Source organism: Leucopleurus acutus (genome assembly GCF_964270905.1).
Source record: "Leucopleurus acutus genome assembly, chromosome: 2".
NCBI classification, from domain to species: Eukaryota; Metazoa; Chordata; class Mammalia; order Artiodactyla; family Delphinidae; genus Leucopleurus; species Leucopleurus acutus.
In genome coordinates this window covers 108,336,672-108,350,700 of record NC_139143.1, presented here as the reverse complement: position 1 = coordinate 108,350,700, position 14,029 = coordinate 108,336,672, and the positions used below count along the sequence as shown (strand labels likewise).

The window sequence follows — 14,029 nt, the reverse complement described above, 5'->3', positions numbered from 1 at the left end:
TGCTACCACGGTATCTCCATTACAAATCCCAGACTTAAAGTTTCTTTGAATAAATTTTTCATCATTGAATATTTTGGTGAAGTATTAATGATGTTTAATTGTATATTGGCATGGTAGAGATGTATTTTAGAAGAAACCATTTTCTGCAAAAATGAAGTGTTTAGACTGTTGTGTTTAGACTGATAAATGTATTGATGTTTTATATGTGTTTCATGAATTAGTAATTTTTCTTGAAATATCAACAGAGAAAGACAAATGATAAGTAACTTAGAACTATAAGTTTTGGAATCTAACTACATGTCTAATAAGAGTATGCAAGATCAAAATGACTGTGAGTACATACCTAGGAATTAGGAATGTATCTTACAGTGGCAGCATTTTAAGATATCCATTGAATGTTAAATGGAAACAGCCTATCAAATGTAATGAGAGCTATTATATTTAACATTGAGAAGTTAGTAATACCATAGAATAGTTAAAGTGGTGGATCCTAAAAGGCACTAAAGTCTATTACGCATGAGTAATTATTAGACGTGAGAAGTTTCTATTTTAAAATTAGATCCTTATTTCTGGATTTACTTTAAAAATGAAATTTGTGAGTAGATACAACACGATTGGCCATGAGTTAATAATTGGTAAACAATTGTGGATACATGGGGCTCATTATTCTAGTCTCTACTTTTGTATATGTTGGAAAATTTCCAAAACAAAAAGTAAAATCTAAAAAATAAAAGAGGAGAAATAAGAAAAAAAGATGGGGGGGAGGGAATCCGCAAAAATGGTATGTGGAGTGGTGGTGTGGGGGACTGTAAAATAAACTCATACAGAGCAAGAATGTAAGTGAGAAACACCATTCTACTGATGGGGGAGGTACTCAGAAAAGATAAAAGGAGATTGGGAGGGAAAAATTTTGTAAGTCAAAAACTAAAGAAGTTAAGAATTGTCAGTCTTCAAGAGCTGTTCACCCTGCCAATGAAAGGTCATAGTTTCTGTAAAGTAAAAAGATAAACAAACTTGGCTAAAAGAGTAACGTCTGAAACCAGAGGTAACAGCACATCCTTATGACATGTACAAGAAAGCTGGAAAGAGAAAAGAAGAAATAAAACATGAACTTATGGGACAACAGTACTAAGGGCCAGTTCTACCCAGGTATGTCATGAATTAACTTCATGTAGGTTGAATGTTTGTCGCCTTTATCATGAGAAGGAAAAAAAAGAACATATAACTCATTTCTTTAGTAAACTAATATTTATTGAGAAATAAGCTGGTATGTAAGAATTTAAGGGATGAAAGGAATCCAAGTTTATTGATAATTGAAATACGGATAAAAGATGCTGAGACAAAGGGAATTCCATGGAATAAATGAAGAATCCTGAAGATGACAGAACAACAGTAAGACTGGAAAGTAGAACAGTAGAAATAAGAAGGAAATGTTAAAACTGGTAGGTAAAGGATAGGAAAATATTGAAAGAGAAAGCTTGTGTGATAATAGAGACTTTTTCTCATTCTTTCTACGGGGGAAGTGTTGTAATTGAGAAACTTGTGTTATACCTATTTGAGTGTGGAATTAAGGAAAACAGATTATGGTAAGATTTTCTTTAGGTCACTTGAATTAATTAAATAATGATATTCAGGGTGATTTTGTCTCTAAAAGTGAAGGACTTACTATATATGTTTTGTAAGCTGTAATTATTTGTCTAATTTGAAGCACGTTTATAAAGAAGGTAGCACTTGTATAAAAAAGTGAGTTACTGTTATGTTGAAGATGATTTTTTTTTAGATTTGGCTCCTCACTATGAACCATGGAAGTGAATTTTTCAAGTCTCTGACTTGGAGGTATATTCTTTATGCTGTGTTTGCTTTTCCATAGGAAATGGAATGTTGTATATTTAATTTTTTTTAACATAATACAGGTATGTACCTTAGTTCTAATATTTAATGATTTCATTGAAACCAATTAATTTTATCTACTACTTATCAGCAACTAATTTTTCTAAATGTTATAAAAATTAACTTTCAGGAACCATTTGGAACGGTCAGCCCTAAGCCGTGCAGCCATCGTGCTTAAATTGGTTTTTGTAAACGACTTGTGTGTGTTTCGTAAAATATGCTTTATTTTAAAATTAGGGCTTCCTGTTGCAGCTGTTCCAGGAGCTCTGAGTCCTTTGGCTATTCCAAATGCTGCTGCAGCAGCTGCTGCAGCTGCTGCTGGCCGAGTGGGTATGCCTGGAGTCTCAGCTGGTGGCAATACAGTCCTGTTGGTTAGCAATTTAAATGAAGAGGTTAGTAAAATAATTTTCTAGTGTTTATTTTTTACCTCCATTTCATTTGTGAAAGTTTTTCATGTTTATTTCATTTTGCACTTGCCTTTCTTTTTATGTGCATTCATTAGTCAAAGTATTTTCTGTGTGTTTCTACTTCCGAATAAAATCTATGTACTTGTTTAGGTAATACTTTATTTCCGTAGACAGTCATATCTCTTTTTATATATATATATATATATATATTTTAACCTAACTACCTATTTTTCCTAAGAAAAATATGGTGAAGTACTGTAGTTTGGCTTTTTATCTTTTTGTTGTTCTCAAAAGGCAAATGTGATCTAATTTGCAGATGTAACTGTAAAACAATTTTGCTCTTTGCCTTTTCTAATTATTTGCTTGTTCATTTCATGCTTATGTGTCATTGCATTTTTTTAAATCTTATTTTATGTGAACTACTCTAATACATTTTTCTTTGAAGGTTCTTCCAAAGATCTTGACGAGGCACTCTTCCAGTCTTTCTTAGTAATTTTTTCTTTGCAGTTATTAGTCATTGTCTTCTAAAAATATTTTTCAACTTTACCCCTCCCTGAACCCCTCCCACCCCCTTAAATAAAGTTTATTGCTGAGTTATTTTCTTTAGTTGTACATTTTATGTCTGGTATATTTTATTTTGATTGCTATGGAAGCTGGTATGAAATGTGGGAAGCTCAATGTATCAGTTTATGATGTCTAATTTGAATATTTCATTTTAATTGGCCTCTGTTAATATGAACATTAAGCTATTTTATCATTTAGTACTATTGTCATCCATAGTTCTGCATGCTAAAATGTTTGAATCAGAGTGCCTTTGTTTTTCTCTTAAGAATTTTGCCTGCATTTCATAACCAGCTATGCTTATGCAGTTAAAGTTCAAAGTTTAAAATTCCTGTGCATGCTTTCCTTCCCTATGTTGAGATGAAATGCTGTAATTTACTCTTTGATATAGATGTACTTTACCCATATTTGTCTTGGATGACTACATTTTACTCAGTTTTTCTTGTACAGTACATAAACCAACCATTTTCTGACCAAATCCTGCATTTCCTATGTACTGACCTATATTTTATTTTTTTTTTTTGTTCCCCAATTCCTTATTTTTTTCTTCTGCATTGCTGTTTCCCTTCCCCATTTCATCCTTTTCCCTGTGTGTTCACCTTCCCTTTCCTTGTCTTTTCCCAAATGCCCATTCCCTTCCCTGTCTTATCCTTTATTTTCCTTGTCCTTGTCTTCATCCCCTGTCTCCATTCCCTGTGTTCATGCTTTTGTGCTTGAACAAATGTTCCTCGGACCAACTTGCCCCAATTAACCGCCTTGAACCATGATCCATGACCACCTCACCATTCTGCGGGAACCACCCTTCGTTATGGATGATCTGTTCATCTCCGCTCTTCCTCGACTCTTCTCTCTTCTTGTCTTACGCTGCTTGCTCTTCTCTCCTTCTAAAGATGGTTACGCCCCAAAGTCTGTTTACCCTCTTCGGTATGTTATTGTTAGCACTATACTTTTATTATTGATTTGATTTTTGTTTCACCTTAATTCTTATTTGTAGCTAGCACTTTGGCTTAAAGTTGAATAGTAAATCTTTTGCTATTTTTCTTTGCTATTTAAAACTCTCCATAGACACAAAATTTGTTTTAATGCATGCTGATTTATTTTGCATGATCTTTAATTTAATATCATTCACATAGCTTTGAGGGTTTATCAGAGATTATTCTTTTCAAAATTCACTGTTCAAAATCTTGATCTTCTTTATTCATTTGTGAGGATGATGAGTTTGAATGAGTGATCATGTTGATGTCTGAATGTTTCATTAATATGTCAGAAAGATAATCTTTAGCTGACTTGCACGTAAAATTAATTCCATTTTTGGATTACCTCTCTGTGGCTCTAAAATAAGGTGTTTATGGAGATGTGCAGCGTGTGAAGATTTTGTACAACAAGAAAGACAGTGCTCTAATACAGATGGCTGATGGAAACCAATCACAACTGGGTAAGATTATATGTTATCTATACATCTTCAAATCTGATTTCAAATATATAATCTAAACCTGTGAATATAAACAAACTCTTTATGTTAGTAAGAAGCCATTTATTAATAGCCAGGGTTCAAAATGTCATGTTAATTTTCATATTTTAACATGAATAGTTGTACATGATGAACATATTTGTATTTTTCTGCTGTCCTCTTAACCATTTCTTGTGTGGAGTCTAAGGAAGAAATGTTTTGGCTTCAAAATTACAATAACAATTTCACATAAGAATTATGACATACATATTAAAGATCCTTAGTGTTTTTCATTCCTGGATACTCTTTGTAATCAAAGTTAACAGTTCATATAGTCCACGGAATCCTGATTAACGCTGTGTTATTTTAATTCTTCTAAAGTCATTTGCAAGTATTTAACTAAACTTAGTAAAGAGTCACATGGGAAATGTATTTTAGAGATATCAGGTTCTTACAAAATGAAAAATTTACACCAAATATCCCACTGTTAATCTTTTTTGAAATCTTAAAATGTACTTCAGACAAGTTACACTTATACTATTAGATAAATAATTGATGACTTAATTAACATCTCATTTGAATTCATGCACAAAGCCAAATCACATAAATCTAGAATGTAGCTGCATATTCATGGTGTGATTGACTGTAAAGTCAATATGTTCTTAGCTTATAATTCTGTTAGTTGAGATTTGGCGATGATGGTACTTTAGATTGGGTGTACTCACGTTATTAATTTTGAAATTTGCCATTTTTGGGGTAAAAACTAGTGTATTTTTGCTATTATATCCAGTGAGACTCACAAACTAAGAACATGATGAACTAGACCTTTTAGCCTTTGGAGTCAGAAGTAAGTTTGAAATTCTGTGTTTCTTACCAGCTATTATCCATCTTTAGTGGAAGTTATATAAAAGTGCTGATGATGTCATAGATGCTAATTAAATCTTTTCTTCTTCCTCTGCTTGTGTACACTTCTGTACTCTGGTGGGTGTAGTCATTGCCATTGTTTTTATAAACTTTGCAAGTAGCATTTTACAGTTTTTGTTTCATAGTTGACAAAGCATTCTTAAATGTTTGATTTTCTTCCTCATTGTGTGAGCTGTGGGTGGCATTACCCTCATGTAAATAAAGGATACGCAATCATTACGGTTGAGAAGTACCTGAGGTAGAATTTAACCAAATGTTTCACGATATTTTTGGTTTTGTTTTATGTAAGGACTAGATAACTGATAATTTAATTTTTGCTATACTTGTATTAGTCTGTTTGGGCTGCCATAACAAAGTACCACAGACTGAGTGGCTAAAACAACAGAAATTTATTTTCTTATAGTTCTGGAGGCCAGTAGTTAGGTGCCAATAGATTTGGTTTCTGGTGAGGACTTTCTTCCTGGCTTTCAGACAGCTCCATTCTCCATATGTCCTCACATGGCCTTTCCTCTGAGCCTTTTCTCAGCCTCTGAGGCTCTGATTTCTCTTCCTGTACTTATAAGGACACCAGTCTTATTGGATTAGGGCCTCACCCATGTGACCTCATTTAACCTAAATTACCTCCTTAAAGGCCCTGCCTCCAGGTAGTCACATTGAGGGATTAAAGCTTCCATATATCACTTTTGGGAGAATACAGTTCAGTGCCTAACAATACTTAACATTGATAAATCTTTTACCCCTAATTTTTATAAAATTTTTTTACTAAAGCTTTGACTTACTAATAGCATGATTTATAGGTTTCAAACTATATGTAGTGGCAAATAATTTATTATTTCTCATTGCTGCCAGGTTAGATTTTGCTTTCTTGAAATATATGTCCATAAAAATATGTACTTGCACCTTTAATGCCTTTATAGCACACACACAAGCACACAAATCCTATACAAAACTAGGGTGCACTATTGAAAAAAATAAGTGAAATTTTTTTAAATGTAGTATGCTTTTTTTATGGGCTCTGTTCTTTTTGGTTTTCATGGGACTCTGTTTGGAAATACTCGTTGTTTTATAATATAGGCAGATGTTTTTATGCTCAGGAAGTAGTATGGGAGAAATAAACGGCAAGGTATAGTCAGTAGTATACAAGTGTGAATGGGATTGTTGCAAATCTTAGAGGCCATGTTAAATCATTTTAGACTAGAGTTTTAAAATTTGCAAACATTAAGATGTTTCAGTTTCTACCATAACCTATTTAATTGATACTGGAATTTTCTTAAATTGGATATTTTAGGAATAATATAATTTGTAAATTATGTTTTGAAGTAGTGTACTGATCTTCAGCGATTAAAGTAAATGAGTTCTAAGGAAATGTCAAAGAGTAGTTCCTTGTTAAAATAATTATCTTGTTTCTCCAATTCATATTTTCAAGAACTACTTATAAGAAAGCCTCAACTGTTCTTATTTAATATGTAGCTGCCATCTCAAACGTAAACTTACTTCTTCTTTAACTACTAAATTATATCTAGCGAAGTGTGCTGTAAAGGGAGTAGGAATCATGTAACTCTGGTGTTGTGATATTTGAGCAGTTTTTAAGTATGTGTATATATTGGCTTTCACGTCTTCATTACTGTGAGTAATGGAGAACTCTAAGTCGCACTTTGAGGTATTGCTGGTCTCATAGAAGGGAGCTCTCAATAGACCTTCCCCCAAAAAAACAGTCAAAAGAAAGGAGGGAAAAATAGCAAATGATATGGAGAAAATGGGGGAAAATAGAAATTTGAAAGTAATGATGGAATCAAGTCCAGATGTATCAACAATAACAGATGTAAAGGAGTAAATTCATCAATTAAAAGACAGATTTGATTTTTTAAAAGCCACCTATTTACAAGAGATGTGAGGTGCAAAGATGTAGAAAGATTGAAAGTAAAGGGATATAAAAAGGATAATTGACAGGTAATAAGCAAAAGAAAACTTATGTACCTATATTCATTTAAGATAAAGATTATTGATAAAAGATTTATTAGTTCACCAAGAAGATGACAAGTTTTATGTGTATGTGTGCCTAATGAAGTAGCTTCAAAATGTGTAAATTATAAATGGATAGAACTGCAGGGAGAATTGAGCAAATTCACCACGATAATGGAGGTTTTTATACACCTTGCTGAATTATGTCAGGCAGAAACCCCCCCCAAAAAATCAGCAAGACGCAAATGATACAGCACAATTAGATTAACAGAATTACACATATATAGAATTAGGCATCTAATAGTTATACATCCAACACATTCTTTTTAAGTACACAAGGAATGCTTACAGAAAGTGATCACAAACTAAACTATAAAGCAAGCTTCAGTAAATTTCAGAGAGTAAGTATCATACAGACCAAATTCTCTGACTACTGCGCAGTTAAGTTAAAGAGTTAATAACAGAAAGATACATTTAAAATCTCCAGGTATCTGGAAATTGAAAAATAATTCCAATATCTCATGTCTCAAAGAAGTCATTTTAATGGGAATTTTAAAATATGTAAAATTAAATGGTAATAAAAGTACTGTACATATTAGTATGTGTGGTACAGTGAAAGTGATGTTTTACAGAATGTTTTAACTGTTAAGAATAATGGTATAGGGACTTCCCTGCTGGCACAGTGGTTAAGAATCCACCTTCCTGGGCTTTCCTGGTGGCACAGTGGTTAAAAATCTGCCTGCCAATTCAGGAGACACAGGTTCAAGCCCTGGTCCAGGAAGATCCCACGTGCTGAGGAGCAACTAAGCCTGTTCGCCCTAGAGCCCGTGCTCTGCAACAAGAGAAGCCACCGCAATGAGAAGCCCGTGCACTGCAGCAAAGATACTGCCCCCACTCGCTCCAACTAGAGAAAGCCCGCATGCAGCAACAAAGACCCAATGCAGCCAAAAATAAATAAATAAATTTATAAGAAAAAAGAACCCGCCTGCCAATGCAGGGGACACGGGTTTGAGCCCTGGTCTGGGAAGATCCCACATGCCGGGGAACAACTGAGCCCATGCGCCACAACTATTGAGCCTGCGCTCTAGAGCCTGTGAGCCACAACTACTGAGCCCACATACCACAACTACTGAAGCCTGCATGCCTAGAGTCCATGCTCTGCAACAAGACACTGCAATGAGAAGCCTGCGCACCGCAACAAAGAGTAGCCCCCTGCTCGCCGCAACTTGAGAAAGCCCGCACACGGCAACGAAGACCCAACACAGCCAATAAGTAAATAAATAATTTAGAAAAAAAAAGAATAATGGCATAAACCCAAGGAAAAGAGATAATAAAGATAAGACTAGAAATCAATGGTATAGAAGACAGTTGAGAGAAAAAAAAAATAAAGCTAAAAGTTGGGTCCTTTGACAAGACTAATAAACAAGTGGATATCAAGATTCATTTTTTTTTTAAATGGGAGAGGCAACACTATTTGTAATTATAAAGGGGATAATTATTGATATAGTTCTAGTTCCACATTATGTAAACTACGTATTTTTTTTACCATCTTTTAATTTCTCGTTATTCATTACTATTTTCAGAGATAAAGGGAGAGGTAGAAAATAGTAACCAAAAATGACGTTTCCACTATGCAGCATTGACTTTTTTCTTCTTGATCATTGATTGCTTTGTTCATTGATGCCATATTTCTTGGAACAGATTTCAAGATATTAGAGTCCTGTTATTTAAACTTGATTCATTTAAAATTTTTTCTAATCATTTCCTTCTGCTTTGTTTAATCAATATATATACCTCCATTTTTGACGAGCTTTTTATTGTTTAATACCCTTAAAAGCCCCAGTATTCTAATTACCCCTTTCCTTAACCCCCATCCACTTTAAATTTACTCACATCCTTTTATCAGCAGTCAGCTGACTAGAATCTCCCGTATTACGTGGTTACTTTCTGAGTTAGCTGTTTGGTTGTTTTGCTTTATTGTTGACCCCATTTCTCTATCATCCATCTCCTCTTGGTGCAGTTACTTACTATGCCTAGGACCTCTTGTTATTTGTGCCCTTCAGTATCTCAAAGCTCAACTGTTTGTGTAGTATTTTTATAACTTCTCAAAAGCTGCACTAATACACCTTTTCTTATGACAACCTTAGTCTACTTCTTTATGCCACTTTATTCCCAAAACTCATTCCTTATAACACATTTTGTATGAGGTAATAGCACTTTATCATAAGCAAAGTTCTGTTCACTTAAAACAACAAAATTAATAGAACCTTAAAAATATTTTATAATTCAAGTAAGCTTTATTATAAAAGGAGTTTACATATCATCACTATGGATAATTGAGTTGATTTTATAAGTATACGCGAAATACAGTGTAAGGAAGTTAAGGCCTGACAGCTTATTTTTTTTATTAGCCTCAGTTGAAAATCTAAGAAAAAACTATTACAAATGTATAACACTGCAGTAAATCAGGAAGAGTAAACTTTTTTTTTCCTTCCAGTTTTACAGTTATACAGCACTGTGTAAGAGGTACAGCATTAATGATTTGATTTGTATACATCATGAGTTGATTATCACAGTAAATTTAGTGAACATCCATCATCTCATATAGTTATAAAAGAAATAGAAAAATTTTTTGTATTATGAGAACTCCTAGGGTTTAGTCTCTTAACTTTCATGTATAACATACAGCAGTGTTAAAATTATGTTTATCATGTTGTACACTACATCCTTAGTATTTATCTTATAACTGGAATAGTAAACTTATTTTTACAAATTAGGGAAGCTATAAATGAAAAAGATTTTTTGGAATGGTACCTTATACTTCTATAGCATTTTCCTTTTCAGACCTGTTTTATATTTAACTGGTTTATTCTATACAAGTAAGTATGACAAGATGCATGGATTTAACAAATTCCGGGTATCTCCTGTGTCAGACTGTGTACTGTAGTATACTAATCAAATTAAAACATTTGAGAGTAGGGATTTTATTCTCAATTTCCTGCTCTTCCATATTGCCTTTACCTCTCTGTTTAATACTCTAATACTTTGATTTGAGTAGTCAAATAGACCTTCAATATGACTTATGACATGGTTTTCTTCAGTTGTGACTAGTGAATAAAACATAAAACGTATAACTGTTCTCTAATCTCAGACCAGTTCTTTTAGTTGAAAAGTAACCCAACTGCTGCCTCAAGAAGTAGCTATGTGATGTTCTGTGTTTAGGCACTGTGCTGTGTGCTGTGGGGAGAGACACTGGTTCCTGCTTTCATGTATCTTACAGTCTGAAGGAGGATATAAATAATTAAAATGTAATGAATTTATGAAAATAAATAAAGGGTACTGCATGGGGGAGTATCTAGTGAGGTTCTGAACCTTTTCTAGATGATGAAGAAAAGGCCCTCTTGAGGAAGTAATACTAAAGGATAAATAGATTAGGAGGGATAGTGAAGGAGATAGGAAATTGTTATAAATAGAAAAGCATGCACACGGGGCTAAAGGTAAAAAAACTAGTGTTTAAGAAAATACGTTTTGTACACCTGGAACATTAAGTACAAGGAGTACAGTACTAAGATACTGTAGGTTCCATGAGGAGGGCTAGGATGGTTCTTGTCTTACCACTTGATTCTCAGCATTAACAAAGTGGTTAGTATTGTATATCATCAATAAATGTTTTTTCAGGGAGGCTTGATAGAGATGTTAGGGTCAGACTGAGAAAGGCGCATAAGCCATGTTAAAGAGTAAGTTTAGACTTTATCCCTAAGGGTTTTAAGCAGGTAGTGACATAGATTTGTATAGAATGGATTGGAGAAAAGTAGAGAAAAATCCAACAGGACAAATTAGGAGACTGACTGAGTTATCCAGATAAAAAAATAATGGCAGTGAAAAGTGTAGAAATAGAAGATGAATTTGAGAGTAATTAAGAGGATGGGTATGGTAGGACTTGGCAATTAGGATATAGATCAGCAGGGAGAAAATGTTACAGATGAGTACTAAGTTTCTTTCTTGGGCATTTAGCAGGACTGTCAAGGAAGAGAGAGACTCACATTTTGGATTTTCGTTCTATAAAAGAAGCTGGCTTTTTTGCCTCAGTGCCTTGTCTAGTGCAGATGAACTTGTTTTGTCACCAGTGGCTGTTGTAAATTCATGATTTATTTTAAAATCATAACAGAATTCAGATATTTCAACTTTTCTAAAATGAGAATTATTTTTGCTTTGAACCTTGATACTGTTTTTTAATAGGCATTCTTCCCCTTTATAGCCATGAATCATCTTAATGGACAGAAGATGTATGGGAAAATTATTCGTGTTACTCTGTCTAAACATCAGACTGTACAACTACCTCGAGAGGGACTTGATGATCAAGGGCTAACAAAAGATTTTGGTAATTCCCCACTGCATCGTTTCAAGAAACCTGGATCCAAAAATTTTCAGAACATTTTTCCTCCTTCTGCAACCCTTCATCTATCCAATATCCCGTAAGTATTAAAGCTGGAGTAGTTTATTAAGGATATACATTTTAGGAAGAAAATATAAACATTTTTTATTAATTGTTACTCTTTTTCTCTAATTTTCCCAGTCCTTCAGTAGCAGAAGAGGATCTACGAACACTGTTTGCTAACACTGGAGGCACTGTGAAAGCATTTAAGTTTTTTCAGTAAGCAAGCTTTCTTGTCTTTAAATTAGTGACTTGATAGAAGTAAAAGTTTTCTTCAAGTAGTTCTTTTTGTTTCTAGACGTCTTTGATTCTGGAATGGGCAAAAGTTAAGTGTTTAAGCCCTTCCTAATTTTTATGAAGTATCTAATTTCATACTTTTGTTTCAGAAGAGATCACAAAATGGCTCTTCTTCAGATGGCAACAGTGGAAGAAGCTATTCAGGCCTTGATTGATCTTCATAATTATAACCTTGGTGAAAACCATCATCTGAGAGTGTCTTTCTCCAAGTCAACAATTTAAAAAAGGGGAGATGAAGATTGGCGATGAATCACATTGTTTGGTGTCAACACCTATTGACTGTTCAGAAAAGTGGGGACCAGAGTTTGATTTTTTTTGTTGTTTTCTTTTTTCTTTTCTTTTTTCCCATGCTGTTATCATTCCTTGGTTATAAAAAGAAATGGCATATGTAAAGGCAGAGTTATTAACTGCTCTTTTTCATCTGTTCTGTAGAGAAGCCATTTTTATTGTCTGTTAAAAATTTTAATTTTACTTTCCTTTTTCAACTTAGTTGACATACGTGCCTTAAAAAGGAAAACTAGTGTTGCTATTGTGCATTTACTAGAAGAAAGGAATTGGTTGTCTAGGGCACATTGTTAAATGGGAATTAACAATATGTTTAGGCAGGGGTGTGTAAAAAGGGTTAAGTTTTTGTTTCTCCTGCTTGGAACTTATTTTGAATTATTGGCTTGTCACATTTCTTTCTATTTAATCAAATAAGATACATAATACTGAAAGAATAAAGCAGCATTTTTTTAGTTTTTACTACCTTAGGCTTTATTGCTTTAAAAAAAAACATTGGCCTTTTGTATCTCACAATTCTGGTCTAGATTCAGTTATGAATGTAGGCATTAGTTAAAATTAACAAGATGCAGAGTATTAATTTCTTAAGACAACAAAGTGATTTCTGTAAGTTTGAGCCCTACGTGGAAAGCATTGTGGAATCTTAACCTTTTTGTACACACTCTTGTGGGACGTATCATATAAATGTCAGCACTAAGTAACGTCTTGTTTGTGGCTGAATATTTTTCGTAGATGTTTTTGAAGTTGACATGATTTATGTGCATTTAAATATATATTGCCATCCTTAGTTTGTAATTAAGATTTGGAATACGGTTGTGGATTTCTGAGCATGTGCAGACTGGTCTAGCTAGTTCAGGAACTGGTGCATGTATTTTTCAAAGATAAAAGAAAGTGTACTGCGAAAATTTGCAGGAAGATTAATTTTGTGGCAGTTTTCTAAAACTGACAGCCAGGTGGGACCAAAGTTTATGTGCCTTTAGTCTTAATTTACCTTGCATTGTAATATTCAGTTTTAATAAATCTTCAAAATATTTTGTATTTAGGAATAGATCTGACTTTGACTTTAATAAAAACATGGCTCAGAATCTACAGGTCAAATTAATTTGAACAGTTCTTGTCAATCTGAATTGTTGATTCTGTTTAAATGACCAATACTTTTTCAAATTGATGTACTTAGTTTCAAGGTTCATAGATTCTGTTATCTATGTAGACAGAATGGTCATGTATATTTTCTATTAGTTGAGTTTTTACATCTTTAGAAATGTAAAATTCAGTATAGTTTGAAAGCGGCACAATTAAAAATTAATTTTCTAACAAAGTTGGGAGGTTTGATGGTTGTTTAATTTCCTTTTGTGTGTACTCTGCTTACCTCTGTAGCATGCTCAATAAACACTTCTGTAGCTCTGTATTCACCTTTTCTGTCTTTCTCTGCTGCCTTTTCTCTCTTCTTCTTCTTTGTTTTCACTCCACTGTGCTTCTGAATTCATGTTTATTCTCTGCCAGGGTGGGAAAGGAATAATAATATTACAATTCTATGGCTTTATACCATAAATAAATCTAGATGCTGTGAAAATATACCAGCTGGTTTTTTTTTAATTTGAAAGATGGTAACTGCTTTTCAGGAGGACACATATTAAACATTTCCCACCCTGTTATAATCTACTGCTTTAAAGGCATAACTTTTATTGTATCTTGTTAATTCTTTCTATCTCTTTTGTTGTTGTTGTTTTTTTTTCCAGTAGATTTATGCACTAATAGATCTTTTGGATTTGCCATGCTCTCTTGCTGCAGTTTCATCTTTCATCTTTTGTGTCTGCTAAA

General features: G+C 33.5%; 1 protein-coding gene across 3 annotated transcripts in view; it reads left to right on the top strand.

The window, feature by feature from the left end:
* PTBP2 (polypyrimidine tract binding protein 2) overlaps window positions 1-13,506 on the top strand; it is an 80,287-nt gene extending 66,781 nt beyond the window's left edge. For 2 of the 3 annotated variants that reach the window (XM_082834704.1, XM_082834702.1), the window contains exons 9-14: window positions 2,143-2,282; window positions 3,749-3,782; window positions 4,201-4,293; window positions 11,453-11,669; window positions 11,771-11,848; window positions 12,016-13,506. In XM_082834704.1, coding sequence (XP_082690830.1) covers window positions 2,143-2,282; window positions 3,749-3,782; window positions 4,201-4,293; window positions 11,453-11,669; window positions 11,771-11,848; window positions 12,016-12,148 — 695 coding nt within the window. In that variant the 3' untranslated portion in view covers window positions 12,149-13,506. The remainder of the gene's footprint in view (window positions 1-2,142; window positions 2,283-3,748; window positions 3,783-4,200; window positions 4,294-11,452; window positions 11,670-11,770; window positions 11,849-12,015) is intronic. The other variant, XM_082834703.1, reaches the window with a different exon arrangement.
* The last annotated feature ends 523 nt before the right edge of the window (window positions 13,507-14,029 follow it).